The sequence below is a fragment of the Monodon monoceros genome, unplaced genomic scaffold, assembly GCF_005190385.1.
Source record: "Monodon monoceros isolate NGI ecotype Baffin Bay Population unplaced genomic scaffold, NGI_Narwhal_1 Super_Scaffold_18, whole genome shotgun sequence".
In the NCBI taxonomy this organism is placed as follows: Eukaryota; Metazoa; Chordata; class Mammalia; order Artiodactyla; family Monodontidae; genus Monodon; species Monodon monoceros.
In genome coordinates, this window is record NW_021703774.1 from 53,672,557 (window position 1) to 53,690,080 (window position 17,524).

The 17,524-nt window shown below is 36.1% G+C and overlaps 1 protein-coding gene across 5 annotated transcripts in view; it reads right to left on the minus strand.

Moving 5' to 3' along the window:
• The window catches only part of RABGAP1L (RAB GTPase activating protein 1 like), a 687,593-nt gene that overhangs the window by 593,867 nt on the left and 76,202 nt on the right, over positions 1–17,524 (minus strand). For all 5 annotated transcript variants that reach the window (XR_003794384.1, XR_003794383.1, XM_029228031.1 and 2 more), the window contains exons 5-7: positions 16,539–16,713; positions 8,444–8,601; positions 7,067–7,177 (exon numbers count right to left, since the gene is read on the minus strand). Coding sequence is in view for 3 of the 5 variants with exons in the window: in XM_029228031.1 (XP_029083864.1) it covers positions 7,067–7,177; positions 8,444–8,601; positions 16,539–16,713 (444 nt within the window). In the remaining 2 variants the exon portion in view is untranslated. The remainder of the gene's footprint in view (positions 1–7,066; positions 7,178–8,443; positions 8,602–16,538; positions 16,714–17,524) is intronic.

Below are 17,524 nucleotides of genomic sequence, written 5' to 3' on the forward strand. Positions count from 1 at the left end.
GTAAAGATCCCTGCATAACTGGTACGAACAACTTGTGGGGGCTTGGTTCCTTGACTGGAACTTGGGCCTCAGGCTCTGAGGTGGGAGCACCAAGTCCAGGACACTGGACCACTAGAGAATTCCTGGCTGCAGGGAAGATTAACCACCAAGACCTCTCACAGAGGCCTCTATCTGAATCCAAGACCCGGCTCCACTGAACTGCCAGCAGCCTCTAGCACTGGATGCCTCACATAAAACAACAAAGACAGGAACACAAACACACCCATCAGTACACAGACTACCTAAAGTCATACTAAGCTCACAGACACCCCAAAACACACCACCTGACACGGCCCTGTTCAACAGGGGGAAAACTCAACTCCACCCACCAGAACGCAGGCACAAGTCCCTCCCAACACGAAGCCTATGCAAGCCACTGGACCAGCCTCACCACTGGGAGCAGAGCTAACAGAAGCAAGAGGAACTATGACCCTGCAGCCTAGGGAAAGGAAACCTCAAATACTGTAAATGAGACAAAATGAGAAGACAGAGAAATATCTTTCATGCAAAGGAGCAAGATAAAAACACACAAGACTGAATAAATGAAGAGGAAATAGGCAAACTACCTGAAAAAGAATTCAGAGTAATGACAGTAAAGAAGACACAAAAATCTCAGAAATAGAATAGAGAAAATACAGGAAATGTTTAACAAGGACCTAGAAGAACTAAAGAGCAAACAAACAGTAATGGACAATACAATAACTGAAATTAAAGATACACCAAAAGGAATCAATAGCAGAACAACTGACGCTGAAGAACAGATAAGTGAGCAGGAAGATAGAATGGTGGAAATAACTGCCGCAAAGCAGAGTAAAGAAAAGGAATGAAAATAATGGAGGACAGCCTTAGAGACCTCTGGGACAACATTAAGCGCACCAACATTTGAATTATAGGTGTCCCAGAAGAAGAAGAAAAAAAGAAAGGGTCTGAGGAAATATTTGAAGAGATTATAGTCAAAAACTTCTCCAACATGGGAAAGGAAATAATCAAGTCCAGGAAGTGCAGAGAGCACCATACAGGATAAGCCCAAGGAGAAACACGCCAAGACACATATTAATAAAACTAACAAAAATTAAACACAAAGAAAAAATATTAAAAGCAGCAAGGGAAAAGCAACAAATAACATAGAAGGGAATCCCCATAAGGTAAACAGCTGATCTTTCAGCAGAAGCTCTACAGCCCAGAAGGGAGTGGCAAGATATATTTAAAGTGATGAAAGGGAAAAACCTACAACCAAGATTACTCTACCCAGCAGGGATTTCATTCAGATTTGACAGAGAAATCAAAGGTTTACATACAAGCGAAAGTTAAGAGAATTCAGCACCAGCAAACCAGCATTACAACAACTGCTAAAGGAACTTCTCTAGACAGGAAACACAAGCGAAGGGAAAAACCTACAAAAATAAACCCAAAACAATTAAGAAAATGGTAATAAGAACATACATATCAATAATTACTTGAAATGTAAATGGATTAAATGCTCCAACCAAAAGACACAGCCCAGCTGAATGGATACAAAAACAAGACCTATACATATGTTGTCTACAAGAGACCCACTTCAGACCTAGGGACACATACAGACTGAAAGTGAGGGGATGGAAAAAGATAGTCCATAAAAATGGAAATCAAAACAAATCTGGAGTAGCAATATTCATATCAAACAAAATAGTCTTTAAAATAAGGACTATTACAAGAGACAAAGAAGGACACTACATAATGATCAAGGGATCAGTCGAAGAAGAAGATATAACAACTGTAAATATCTATGCACCCAACATAGGAGCACCTCAATACATAAGACAAATGCTATAAGAGGGGAAATCAACAGTAACACAATAATAGTAGGGGACTTTAACACCCCACTTACACCAATGGATAGATCACACAAGCAGAAAATAAATAAGAAAACACAAGCTTTAAATGACATATTAGATCAGATTGATATTGATATTTATATCAATTAATTATTGATATTTAATTGATATTTATAGGACTTAATTGATATTTATAGGACATTCCATCCAAAAACAACAGAATAGGACTTCCCTGGTGGCACACTGGTTAAGAATCCACCTGCCACTGCAGGAGACATGGGTTCAAGCCCTGGTCTGGGAAGATCCCACATGCTGCGGAGCAACTAAACCCATGCACTGCAACTACTGGGCCTGCATTCTACAGCCCACTTGCCACAGCTACTGAAGCCCGCAAGCCTAGAGCCCGTGCTCCACAACAAGGAGAAGCCACCACAATGAGAAAACCATGCCCCACAAGGAAGAGTAGCCACTGCTCACCACAACTACAAAAGCCCATGCACAGCAACGAAGACCCAATGCAGCCAAAAAATAAATAAATATATTTTTTTAAAAAAGCAGAATACACTTTCTTCTCAAGTGCACATGTAACATTCTCCAGAACAGATTGCATCTTGGGTCACAAATCAAGCCTTGGTAAATTTAAGAAAATTGAAATCACATCAAGCATCTTTTCCAACCACAACGCTATGAGACTAGATATCAATTACAGGAAAAAAAAGTGTAAAAAAATACAAACACATGGAGGTTAAACAATATGCTGTTAAACAACCAAGAGATCACTGAAGAAATCAAAGAGGAAATCAAAAAATACCTAGAAACAAATGACAATGAAAACACGATGACGCAAAACATATGGGATGCAGCAAAAGCAGTTTTAAGAGGGAAGTTTACAGCAATACAATCCTACCACAAGAAACACCTCAAGTAAACAACCTAACCTTACACCTAAACCAATTAGAGAAAGAAGAACAAAAAACCCCAAAGTTAGCAGAAGGAAAGAAATCATAAAGATCAGACCAGAAATAAATGAGAAAAGAAATAACAGAAACAACAGCAAAGATCAATAAAACAAAAAGCTGGTTCTTTGAAAAAATAAACAAAATTGATAAACCATTAGCCAGACTCATCAGGAAAAGAAAGAAGACTCAAATCAACAGAATTAGAAATGAAAAAGAAGTAACAACTGACACCTCAGAAATACAAAGGATCATGACAGACTATGACAAGTTACTATATGCCAATAAAATGGACAACCTGGAAGAAATGGACAAATTCTTAGAAAAGTAAAACCTTCCAAGACTGAACCAGGAAGAAAAAGAAAATATAAACACACCAGTCACAAGCACTGAAACTGAAACTGTAATAAAAATCTTCCAACAAACAAAAGTCCAGGACCAGATGGCTTCACAGGCAAATTCTACCAAGCATTTAGAGAAGAGCTAACACCTATCCTCCTCAAACTCTTCCAAAATATAGCAGAGGGAGGAACACTCCCAAACTCATTCTATGAGGCCACCATCACCTTGATACCAAAACCAGACAAAGATGTCACAAAAAAAGAAAACTACAGGCCAATATCTATGATGAACATAGATGCAAAAATCCTCAACAAAATACCAGCAAACAGAATCCAACAGCACATTAAAAGGATCATACACCATGATCAACTGGGGTTTATCCCAGGAATGCAAGGATTCTTCAATATACACAAATCAATCAATATGATACACAATATTAACAAACTGAAGGGTAAAAACCATATGATAATCTCAATAGATGTAGAAAAAGCTTTCAACAAAATTCAACACACATTTATGATAAAAACTCTACAGAAAGTGGGCACAGAGGGAACCTACATGACATAAAAGCCATATATGACAAACCCACAGCGAACATCATTCTCAATGCTGAAAAACTGAAACCATTTCCTCTAAGATCAGGAACAAGACAAGGGTGCCCACTCTCACCACTATTATTCAACATAGTTTTGGAAGTTTTAGCCACAGCAATCAGAGAAGAAAAAGAAATAAAAGGAATCCAAGTTAGAAGAGATAAAACTCTCACTGTTTGCAGATGACATGATACTATACACAGAAAATCCTAAAAATGACACCAGAAAACTACCAGAGCTAATCAATGAATTTTGTAAAGTAGCAGGATACAAAATTAAGGCTCCCAGACTTCAGACTATACTACACAGCTACAGTAATCAAGACAGTATGGTACTGGCACAAAAACAGAAACACAGATCAATGGAACAGGATAGAAAGGCCAGAGATAAACCCATGCAACTCTGGTCACATTACCTTTGACAAAGGAGGCAAGAATATACAATGGAGAAAACACAGCCTCTTCAATAAGTGGTGCTGGGAAAACTGGACAGCTACATGTAAAAGAATGAAATTAGAACACTCCCTAACACCATACACAAAAATAAACTCAAAATGGATTAGAGACCTAAATGTAATACCAGATACTATAAAACTCTTAGAGGAAAACATAGGAAGAACACTCTTTGACATAAATCATAGCAAGATCTTTTTTGATCCACCTCCTAGAGTAATGGAAATAAAAACAAAAATAAACAAATGGGACCTAATGAGACTTAAAAGCTTTTGCACAGCAAAGGAAACCATAAACAAGACCAAAAGACCACCCTCAGAATGGGAGAAAATATTTGCAAACGAATCAATGGACAAAGGATTAATCTCCAAAATCCACAAGCAGCTCATGCAGCTCAATTTCAAAAAAAATAAACAACCCAGTCCAAAAATGGGCAGAAGACCTAAATAGACATTTCTCCAAAGAAGACTTACACATTGCCAACAAACACATGAAAAGATGCGCAACATCACTAATCATTAGTGAAATGCAAGTCAAAACCAAAATGAGGTCACCTCACACTGGTCAGAATGGTCATCATCAAAAAATCTACAAACAATAAATGCTGGAGAGGGTATGGAGAAAAGAGAACCCTCCTACACTGTTGGTGGGAATGTAAATTGATACAGCCACTGTGGAGAACAGCATGGAGTTTCCTTAAACTAAAAATAGAACTACTATATTACCCAGCAATCCCACTACTGGGCATATTCCCTGAGAAAACCATAATTCAAAAAGAGTCATGTACCACAATGTTCATTGCAGCACTATTTACAACAGCCAGGACATGGAAGCAACCTAAATGTCTCTTGACAGATGAATGGATAAAGAAGATGTGGCACATATATACAATGGAATATTACTCAACCATTAAAAGGAACGAAATTGGGTCATTTGTAGAGACGTGGATGGACCTAGAGACTGTCATAAGAGTGAAGTAAGTCAGAAAAACAAATACCGTATAATAACGCATATATTTGGAATCTATGAAAATGGTACTGATGAACCTAGTGGCAGGGCAGGAATAAAGATGCAGATGTATAGGACAGACTTGAGGACACAGCGCGGGAAAGGGAAGCTGGGACTAAGTGAGAGAGTAGCACTGACATATATACACTACCAAATGTAAAATGGATGGCTAGTGGGAAGCTGCTGAATAGCACGGGGAGATCAGCTCAACGCTTTGTGACAACCTAGAGGGGTGGGATAGGGAGGATGGGAGGGAGGCTCAAGAGGAAGGGGATATGGGGATGTATGTATATATATATATATAGCTGATTCACTTTGTTGTACAGCAGAAACTAACACAACATTATAAAGCAATTATACTCCAATAAAGATGCAAAAAATAAATATAGTATAAAAAATAAAAAAGAAATAAGAAAAATAAAAAGAGGGAAAGGGATATATTCTTCAAAAATGTCCATTTTGATGGGACTTCCTGGTGGCACAGTAGTTAAAGAATCTGCCTGCCAATGCAGGGGACACAGGTTTGATCTGTGGTCTGGGAAGACCCCACATGCTGCGGAGCAACTAAGCCCGTGCACCACAACTACTAAGCCTGCACTCTACAGCCCACAAGCCACAACTACTGAAGCCCGCGCACCTAGAGCCTGTGCTCCACAACTAGAGAAGCCACTGCAATGAGAATCCTGCACACCACAACAAAGAGTAGTCCCTGCTCACCACAACTAGATAAAGCCCACATGCAGCAACAAAGATCCAATGCAGCCAAAAATAATAAATAAATAAATTTATTTATTAAAAAAAAAAGTCCATGTTTTAAAAAGAGAAAGACTGTGGAAATCTTTCCAAATTAAAGAAACCTAAAGACATATGGCAGCTAAATGCAATATCTGACCCTAATGTAAATCCCAAATTGGATGGGGGGAAAGGATGGTATTGGGTTAACTGACAAAATTAGAGACAAATAGTAGGTTAGATAAAAAGTATTGTATGAAAGCTAAGTTTACTGAGGTTGATACAAATAATGTGGTTAAATAAGAGATATTCGTATCCCTATTTTTAGGAAATACAGATTTCCTAAGGAAGTAGATAGGGATAAAACACCATGATGTATGTAACTTACTCTTAAATTGTTTAGAAAAACAATCACGTGTGTGCGCGTGTGCCGGGGTGGAGGGAGGGAGAGAAAGACTGAGAGACAGAGAGAGAGAGAGATTGAGAAAGTGGGTGCAAAGCAAATGGGGTAAAATGTTATTAATAAGTGATTCTGAGTAAAGAGCATGCAGGTATTCTCTGTACTAGGTTTTTTTTTCTTTTTTTTTAAGTCTTCTGTAAGTTTGAAATTACCTCTAAATAAAAAGATTAAAATATTGCTATGTCTACTGCTAACAGAAAAATTAAAATATAGACATAAATATATAAACGCATGCAGACACACGTGTGTGTATATATGTGCATGTGTGTTTATATATTTTAAAGATGTATCTCTTAAAAATTCTGATATCTCAGTAACTTAATGGACTTTTTAATAATCGAAATGATTGAGAAATTAAGGTATTTGTCCTATATGTAAATAAGGGAGAGACGGAAAAAGCCCAAATAGGGTAGAAGCAGTTATTACTGATAAAACAAAGCCATTTCATGTTTATTTCCCCCATCAATTGACATTTTCAATGAACCAGTTATATCTAACTTATTTAAGTGGGGAAAGCATTAGGTTTCTCATTCTCATTTTTAAATGGAGAAACTGAAGCATGGTGAAAAGCCACAGTAAGTAATACAGCTGAGATTCAATAGTATGTCTCTTGAAACACAGTAACAATGTCAGTACAAGTTTTGGTAGCATTCAGGAGCAAGCTGCTTACCTCTCAATAGCTAATTCTTTGTTAGAAAGTTGCTGCACTGTAATCACAACCTTCTTCTCTATTCCTTGTTTTAATTTGAAATAAAATTTATCTCTATCCTTAGGCACAGGACTGAAATATGCAAAAAGAACAGGAATTAACAATAATTAAAAACAATAAAAAAGATCTCTCTTTCAAGGTTAGAATGAGCCAACAAACTATTTAAGCAAGAACACCCTAATTCTTAAGATATCCTAACTCTCATCTTGCCACAGTGTAACTACAAACTTTACAGTCAGCAAAACAGAGTTGTTATTGATTTCTAAACTGGGTTTACAAGAGCCTTATAATTTATCTCTAACGAGATTAAAAACAAAACTTTTTAAATGACATCATTTCAAATTTTAGTTTTTAAATTTTAACACATTTAGGAACATGGTTTATTTAATTACTTTTAAGACTGTCACATTTCTGGTTTAGCTGGTTGCATGAATGCCTTTAACACAGTGAAACCCAAGGCAAAAACTGAGAAGGAGAGCTTACTTTTAAACATCTAGAGTTTGAGATGACTGTGACAAATCCAAGTAAATATAAATAAAAGATGAACAAAGAGGTACAGATCAGGGCAAGTTAAATTCTAGCCTAGGCCAGACTGACAATTCTCAAGAATTAGTTCATTAAAACAATAAGTGTCTAAAAGAAACAAAACAAAAACAGTTTAGTGTCTAAAATATAGGTTGCCTTATCTGAAAAGGAAAAATACCTTTAGCAACTTATTTGACCTACGACTCAATTTCTGTATCTGTAAAAAACAGGTAAAATACCTACCTAACAATTATGGTTAGAAACAAAGGCAAAGTAAAGGCCCATAACTGATCATTAAAGAGTATAACTGTTTCCTATTATCTGCCTATTTTTGAACTAAAGAAGAACATTCCAAATACACAGCAGAAGGAAATGGTTAATTAAATGATGGTCAAACCATACAATATACTACTGGTAACCATTAAAAATGATTTTAAGAATATTTTAATTGAAAAATTCTTATATCATGAAGTTAAAAGAAAAAACTATATATATATATACAACTGTATAAAAATACACCCTAGAAATCAAATATTAAAAGTGATTGTGGCTGACAAAACCATAGCTTTTTATTCTAATTTTATTATTTTACTAAATTTTCTACAGTAAATATCAGTATTTTAAAATATTAAGAAAATAATTTACATAAAATATCTGAAAAGCATGACAAAAGTGAACCATGCATTCACCAGTGAAATATTTCTTTATCATCCTAAAGCTTTATACCAACATTGCATATTCTGGCAACTTTAAATTAGCCAATATTATATTTCAGACACAATACCAATTTTTAATCTTTCCAAACAACCTCACCTAAAGTTTCCTTTTCCATCATCTTCTTTTACCTCCAAGGAGACACTGAAGGTAAATACATCACTGTCAGGGGTAGGAATAACTGAGTCTTTAACATCAGATACTTGTCTAGAAGACCGTTTGAAAGCTGTACAGAAACTATACAAAATTCTGCTTACCTAAAAGAATAAAAATGGAAACAATATTAGACAAAGATTTAACTGCATTTTGATAAACTTCTTTCCTAATTCTTGAATCTATAATTTCCCATGGTCACAATGCTCTTTAGCAGATAAAGTAGATATAGTCTAAGCATATACACACACACACACAGAGTTTGTAATATACAGTGTGTATATATACATAGTATAAGCATATATACACACACACAGTTGACCCCTAAACAACATGGGTTTGAACTGCACGGGTCCCCTTATATGCAGATTTTTTTCAACAGTAAATACTACAGTAGTATACAAGCCACGGTTGGTTGAAGTGGCAGATGCGGAAGAGTGGATAAGGAGGAACCGCTCATATGGAAGGCCAACTATAAATTATACATGAATTTTTGACTGCACAGAGGGTCAGCGCCCCTACGACATGCCACCCCCCAGCCCCAGCGCACTGTTCAAGGGTTAACTGTAGTTTGCTTCTTTCAATCTGGCATTTAAACACCAAAATAAAGACGTTTAATTTAAAGTCACAAAAGAAGCTGTATGTATGTATAGATGTTTCTATGACCCCTAAGATACTATATTGCAATGAATGAAGCCTAAGATAATTACTAGAATGATACTGGCATCTAAACCTTCCCAATGAACACACACAAACAAGGTTTTAGCCCAAGGTGTCAATTTCTCTTTTCACTTCTCTCAGCTTCAGAGGGCTAGATCCTGAGGCATAAAATAAATACTGTTTTTTGCAAAAAGAAAACATGGTAGCATGATTTAAAGAGCTTCCAGTATTGTTAACGTTGTTGTTGTATAAATGTGTCATAGAATGAATGAATCCTGAAATGTTCTTATCTAATTTATCAGTATTAAGCCACCCTGGTGACTTTATATACACACACATACATAAATATATGTATGTGTGTGTATATATATGGATGGCTTTTACTCCTCCCCTAAAGTGGAGGAGTACTCTACATCCCACACTCTTCCAGGCGGTATTATCTTCCTTGGTTCCAAAAGAAGCATCAAACTTGTCTGCTTCAAACACAAAAGAACTGCCAAATCTCTCAGGCCCCTCATGGGTTGAACAAATAAAAACAAGATGAAATAAGAAGGGTTTGAACAAAGTTCATATTTTCAAAATCTCACACTGGGAGGTACTAGTAAAGAAACTTCTCTGAATATTAAATCCTTCACTTTAGATAAAGTGAATTCAAAGTATTCTTTGTATTAATCTAGGATTATAATATTTTATAATTTGCTTGAAATAAGAGCACTCTCATTAACAGTAGAATTTCTTCAAGTATGGGGGTCTTTCCTCAATATTCTATTTTTATTATATTCATACATTCTCTAACACATACATACTCTAACACATTCAATGGTCCTCAAACTTCCAATGGCCACACTTACATCCAGTAATCAATGATTACCCTAAACTGCCTTTTCAGTGCCAAATCAATCGTTTTCTAAATTAACTGACTTACACAGGTTAACTGTATAAGAATGCTGCCTGCCAGCCTAAAGTTCAACTTCAATCAATAGCATCATATTTGTATCACTGCATTCATAAAATTTTTTAATATGTTAAAGTTATCTCATTATAATTTTATATAAATGAGTAACAACAAAGCAGCAAAGGATTCATATTAATAATAACTGTAGACCTCAAATCTTATACAATTAAGACAATTATAAGTTCACTCATTTATTCAACCAATACTTTTTGAGTGCCTTCTGTGTACTAAGTATTATTCTAGGAGAGAGGGATACAGCTGTGTACATGGAGCTTTCATTTCAGCACATGTAAGTTGAATGTGCTTGGGGTGAATGGGAGGAATCATTAGGTAAGGCAAAAACAGATATGTTCAGCCTCAACTGGACCCTTATTGGACTTAGCTCAATAATTTAAATGTTATAGAGGAAAACAGAATCAAAGAACATGCTAGAAATAAGTCACTGAAGATTATGCCTACAAGGTAAAGTGTAAACAGGGACTTTAAACTATTTTCAGTACTTTGAGTACTGCCTACTTCCTAACTCCAAATAAAATGTGATGTCTCTTATTTACATTTTATGTGTATTTAAGAAAACATTTTTAAGCATATTTTTAAGAAAACATTATATGTGAAAACAGAATACCTGTACTTAGTTTTTGATACATTAGTAAAGTTAAAACCCCAACCCTATTTATTATTTTTTCTTCTCTCCTATATTCTTCTATTTCATTTTCTTTGTATCAGAGCTGTCCACAAGCCTACACATCATGCCACACCAAAAAAAAAAGTCAAAGAACTTGGCGAATTCTAAAGTATATGGGCAAGGCTCAGGAATGTCTTTTGAAAAAGGCTAAGCATATGGGGCTGAGCCAGAGTGGTAGAGAATGATGGGGGGGGGAAATCAGCCTACACCTTTCTCTCTTCTTGGAGGAAGGACACAACAGTACCTTAACAGCAATCAAACTGCATTTAATCCTGACCAGTCTTAGAAGTTGCTATTTCCAACAACAAGGTTAAAATCATTTGTGACTTCTAGAGTCTGTGAATAAGCTGGAATGATGATCCAAGAATTGGTAAGGTAGAGTAGCTTCAAAAACGATGATTATCAATGTCTATAGTTATTGGAACAAATTGGGTAACCAATTTCATCATGAAAAAATTTAAAACATAATACCATGGAAAACATTTCTATACACGTCACAATATTAAATACACACACAAACACACACGCACACACAATAATCTAGAACAGGCATTTTCTTTGCAGAAGTCAAAAGGTTTATTGACAAATAATACAGTACAATTTTTCCCCAGAGGCAGTACCTACCTACAGAAAGCATTAGTTAAACACAAAACTATCTCTTGGAGTTGTTGTTGTTTTTGAAGAGGTGGGCAGGAGGACACATGTAGATATGTGGAAAGGAGACCAACCAAAATCTTAATTCTGATGGAATTCTGAGTAACTTTTATTTTCTTTTGTATTTCAGTATATTCCAAATTCTCAATTATTACACATTAACAGTCCAAGAAATGCTATTAAATGAAATGTTTACTTAAAATAAGTAATACAGGGGGACTTCCCTGGTGGTCCAGTGGTTAAGAATCCACCTTCCAATGCAGGGGACGCAGGTTTGACCCCTGGTCAGGGAACTAAGATCCCACACGCAGAGGGGCAACTAAGCCTGTGCACTCTAGAGCCTGCACCACAACTAGACAGCCTGCATGCCGCAACTACTGAGCCTGCGTGTCGCAACTAGAGAGAAGCCCGCACGCCACAACAAACAGCCCGCACACCACAACAAAAGATCCCATGTGCCGCCTGTTGGTGGGAATGTAAATTGATACAGCCACTGTGGAGAACAGTATGGAGGTTCCTTAAAAAACTACAAATAGAACTACCATATGACCCAGCAATCCCACTACTGGGCATATACCCTGAGAAAACCATAATTCAAAAACAGTCATATACCAAAATGTTTATTGCAGCTCTATTTACAATAGCCTGGATATGGAAACAACCTAAGTGTCCATCATCGGATGAATGGATAAAGAAGATGTGGCACGTATATACAATGGAATATTACTCAGCCATAAAAAGAAATGAAATTGAGCTATTTGTAATGAGGTGGATAGACCTAGAGTCTGTCATACAGAGCGAAGTCAGTCAGAAAGAGAAAGACAAATACCGTATGCTAACACATATATATGGAATTTAAGAAAAAAAAAATGTCACGAAGAACCTAGGGGTAAGACAGGAATAAAGACACAGACCTACTAGAGAATGGACTTGAGGATATGGGGAGGGGGAAGGGTAAGCTGTGACAAAGCACGAGAGAGGCATGGACATACATACACTACCAGACGTAAGGTAGATAGCTAGTGGGAAGCAGCTGCATAGCACAGGGAGATCAGCTCAGTGCTTTGTGACTGCCTGGAGGGGTGGGATAGGGAGGGTGGGAGGGAGGGAGACGCAAGAGGGAAGAGATATGGGGACATATGTATATGTATAACTGATTCACTTTGTTATAAAGCAGAAACTAACACACCATTGTAAAGCAATTATACTCCAATAAAGATGTAAAATAATAAATAAATAAAAAATAAAGTAACTGGGAAGTGACCCCCACATTAAAAAAAAAAAAAAGATCCCATGTGCCGCAACTAAGACCCGACCCAGCCAAATAAATAAATAAATAATTTTTTAAAAATAAATTAAAAATAAAATAACATAGCAAATTCTTCGAAGATAAAGCCTTTTCACTAATATTGGTGAAAAAGGAGCAACTCTTTTAAAAACATTTATCAAGAAAATGTTCACGCAAAAAAGTAAATGTAGAAAAGTTATCCTATAAAAGATACCCAGAAAAATATGTGTTAAAATTTTAAAAACTTGCTCAAATATGTTACTAATTGAAAGGAGCTAAAACAAGAGGCAATCATACAAGAACTTTTTTAATTACAAAAATCAATTTATTTGAGAAAAATATAACTTCCAAATTAATTTCCAAAATAAGGCATTTTGCTAAAATACCATCTCAATAAATATATGTTTAGCAATAATATTTTCTCATACAAGGAATTAGGTTTTCTTTTATATAGTAGTATACCAGCAACCCTAAGAAAAACCAATGCATTAAGAGTAAAGATGTTCCTAATGATACCCTTGGTATTATGAAATACCTCTGAATGCCTGTAACACCAGCTGATAGAAACCTGCTTCTAAAACACAACACTGACAATTGATAATAATGGTAAGTATGTCATAACATACAAACAAACAGCAAAATCTGTTTTGAAGAAAATGGTTACACTGAGTAGTAGAAATAAATTCTTAAAGAGAGTCAACTAATTATCTTTAAAAACAGTTTTGTGTAATATATTCATAAAGATGCAACAGGAATAGATGCCTCTCTGGCTTTTTGCACTGTGCTTTCTGATACTCTGCTCTGTCTGTAATTCTTCAGCAGAACTCTAGCACATCATTCTCCCTGTACAAAGATCATCAGCATCAAGATACTTCTGGCTGGATTCCCCAACTCTTTTGCCATAGATAATTGAGATTCACTCCAGCAGAGTCCCACAGAAGAACAGCCAGGGCAATAAGTCAAATGTGTCCTAACCCTTCTGTGGGAACCCCTAATCCTTGTGTCACAGGTCCAACAAAGCCATCACCCTCACTGGGCTTCCCCTCTACCACTGTTGGTGTCTGCTGCTTGTGGCATATTATGGTGAAATAAGAGCACATCAAAGTGATAACTGGTAGTGGCAGCCATGCTGCTACTCCCTCTTGAGAAGATGTCTTCTTGCCTTTAACTGACAAACTTCTTCAAATCTCATCCAGGGACTCTGCAAACAATGGAAAACAAATTAATGCCACTGCTGCATGGTACATATTTAAGCAATAAGAATGTCAGTCATCTGTTCCTGAGCTATCTTTGCCAATTGTCTGTGTCCATTAAGAGGGACCCAAATACTAAGGACTAATGTTGTCCCTTCACCACATAACAAGAAACTTCCAGGAACCAGATAACTAGACAACCAGTAAATGCAACAAAAAGACAAGTAATTATTTTTTGAGGGGAGAGAGGAAGATGTCAGACATTCTATAAAAGGCATGAGTAAAACCCAAAGGTTGCTGGAATGCAAGCTATATGACTGAGAAATCCCTTTATAAAGCATAATTGAAAGGTAAAAATCTGTATTTACTTTTTATAATAAAGCAACAGGAAAGCTGTGACTGAAAATTAAATGGGTCTTCAGAGTCATAAACTTCCTTAGGAAACCAGCTTCATCATCTGTTCTCTCAGCCTTTGGATAAGGAAAGGGTAACCATAAAATTTGTCAGCCAAACCAGAGCACTTCTGAGAATAAAATGAAGTGCTTTAATAATATACTTGGACAACAGGCATAAACTAGGACTGCTCCAGGCAAAGAGGAGCATAAGTTCACTAGTCTAAATAAATACCATCTATGTTATGGAAATGTCATGAGTATTGAGTAAATGCTTAGCGCAGTGCCAGGCATAAGCCCTATATTTATACCGGGTTGTTATAGAAATGATCTCTCATAATAAAGTTCAATGAAAACTGTCATTTATTTCTCCTTCAAACAATGAATTTTACCACCAGTGTCCCAGAATGTAACACTTTGAAAAATTTACTCAAAAAATTAAATAATAAATGGATATCACTTTATCACAACCTACAATGTACCAAATATCCTCTCCAGAAATACAATTAATCCTATTTAATACTATATCCAAAATGGTCAGGCCAAGAATTCCCCCTCAGTTTTATCCACTGCTTACCCACTGTTAAAGCTCTCAAAAATGACAAATATCCCCCCCCATAAACAAGTAGATGCTATAATCCAAAAAGAGAGTTTCATACCATCACAGTTATGAAAAATGCTTGCAACCAGGTGCCTGTCAATTTCCTTCTACAGCAGTGTTTCTGCCTCTCCAAGCAGCAGGTTCTCCAATTCTTCAAAGTTCTCTTTCTTACTGTTGAGCACCAGTTATCCAGAATCCACACAGGTATGCTAAATGACGGTTGCCAACATGAAATGCCAGGTCTCTACCATTTGCTTCCCCACTTCTGTAGTGGAGTTGTAAGGATCAGAAATAGACCCCCCCAATTTACAAACACACACACACACATTCTTTCAACATATTTATATCCACTGCCTCCTACGTGCCAGGCATACTTGTACTCATTCACTCTACCTATCACACACTTGGCCAAGTAGTCAGTATAGGTGTATGTATAGGTATTATGTATGTGTGTGTAGGTATATATACATACACACATTGGGATGAAATAGATTCAGAGCTATATAAAAAACAAACAAAAAGAAACAAATTTGAACTTCTTACACAGGCATGGTTCTGACAGAGAACTTCTATGTCTGTACATGTTCATTTTAGTGTAAAAAAATTAATCACCAGGGCATAATAACAACTGACATACCCCTCACGCTTAGTATCAGACACACAGAAATCTACATTTCTATGAGTTCCCATGTTGTGGCCAGAAATAAACTCTCAGAACTCCTGTTAATATAATGGTTTATTTATGTTTCATAGTAAAGAGAAAATAGAACAACTGCTACTTTCAGCATTTTCTGCTGACAATTTATATTTCCAAAAGCAAACACACCTGAGACCTTGCCCATCCAAATCCATTTAATAATGCCTTTGAAATGGTTGTATAAGTACTAAAGTTCTAAAAGTGCAAATTATTTTTAATTTGGGGAGAAATCAATAGATACAGAAAAGAAGGCAATTTCTCCATGTATGTAACAGCCATTTGATTCTGAGTCTAAGAATAAACTACCATTTAATAATTGGTAAGAGGAAGTCACTGGCATCTTCAAAGGACACAAGTTGACAACCCTGCTGTATGGGAGCATTTGTAGTTATAATTAATACCAGTTCTATAGAGCAAAAGCCAGCCTCTGAATGAGTGCACATAATAAATGATCACCAGTGAAAATCACAGACATCTATGAATAAACAATCTTACTGCAGTATCTAAGTGAAAGGCCCAGCAGAGAAACAGGTATTGTTACAGACATTTTTTAAAGTCACATAGACCAACCAACTTAGGCAAAACAATAAAAGAGGGGCAAAAATATTCTTCCTTTCTAAGTCTGAGCAATTACTACCATGGTGGTGGGGTGGGAGGAAAGCTTATCAAGGGGGATTTTTCTGTTACATATGTTAAACTGAGAGAACCACTTTAGTGCACAGAGTTATCAGATTTAGCTTTACATATGCGGCTCTATGCCATTATAAATATTAACTTTCTCTTCAGAAAGATACTCCAAATTCATGTAATATGGTATATGGTCATACATACTAAATTATATGACAGTGAAATTAGAGTTTGAAAATATTACCCTAATTCATCTCAATAGCGAATTGCTACAACATATTATACTTACTGCCTCTTTAATTTCACAGGAGAAAACATGTATCTGGAATTCTTCTGAACCATGGGAACTCTCTGTAAATGCAAAGCAATTGCTCTCTACTGTCCCATCATGTCCACGTGCACAGAATAACACCTTATAAATTGGAAAAGATGCTATCTCCATGTTGTTGGATTGGTCTATGATTCTGCAGAACAGTGATGAAAAATGAGATAAAATATTAACTATCAAAGAACAAAGGCAAACACTTTTACTATGCCAATAACATACAAAATAACTATCTTAAAATCACAAAAATAAACTGGTACTAATAAAGCAAGAAAACAATTATCTTCATATTTTTGCTATACACACACACAAACACACAAATTCTTCAACTTCTTTTGAAAATTACTTCATTTTTGTGTCCTATGATCGAATTCATTTACTTTCAAAGCCAAGTATACACTGCCTGGTAAAATCAATGTCACGCATCCCTAAATGCTAGTCTTGTTCTGTTATGGCAAGAGGAATGCCAGTAAAAAATAGCACAGACCATCTCTGGAGAGTTCATTTCTATTTAAAGCAGCACCTGTAGTTTATCCAAGTCCAGGTCATTCATCGTTCAACAAAGACTTCTCTTACCCTAAAAAAGGTCAGAGTGGTTCCAAAGATAAACTTAACAATGGAATTTAAGAGGTAAAAGGAGTTTGTGGGACTTAGGAGCAAATATTTCTCTGACTTTCCCTGTACAAATCCTAAGCTCTAGTTTGATCCAAAACCTCAAGACCACCTCAGGATCTCAAATTGTAGAACTCAGGGGGACCTACTAGGAATAGAGAGGCAAATCAAAACACTAAGTCTTTGTTAAGGTATGTTTGGCACTTTGAAACTCAATAGATACAAATATCAAAATGCCTTTTACTGTTAAGAGATATCATACAAACAATATACCTACAAAACGCTTTCCTGAAAAAGTCAAAGCATTTTTACCAAAACCTTGTAAATTTATATTGCTA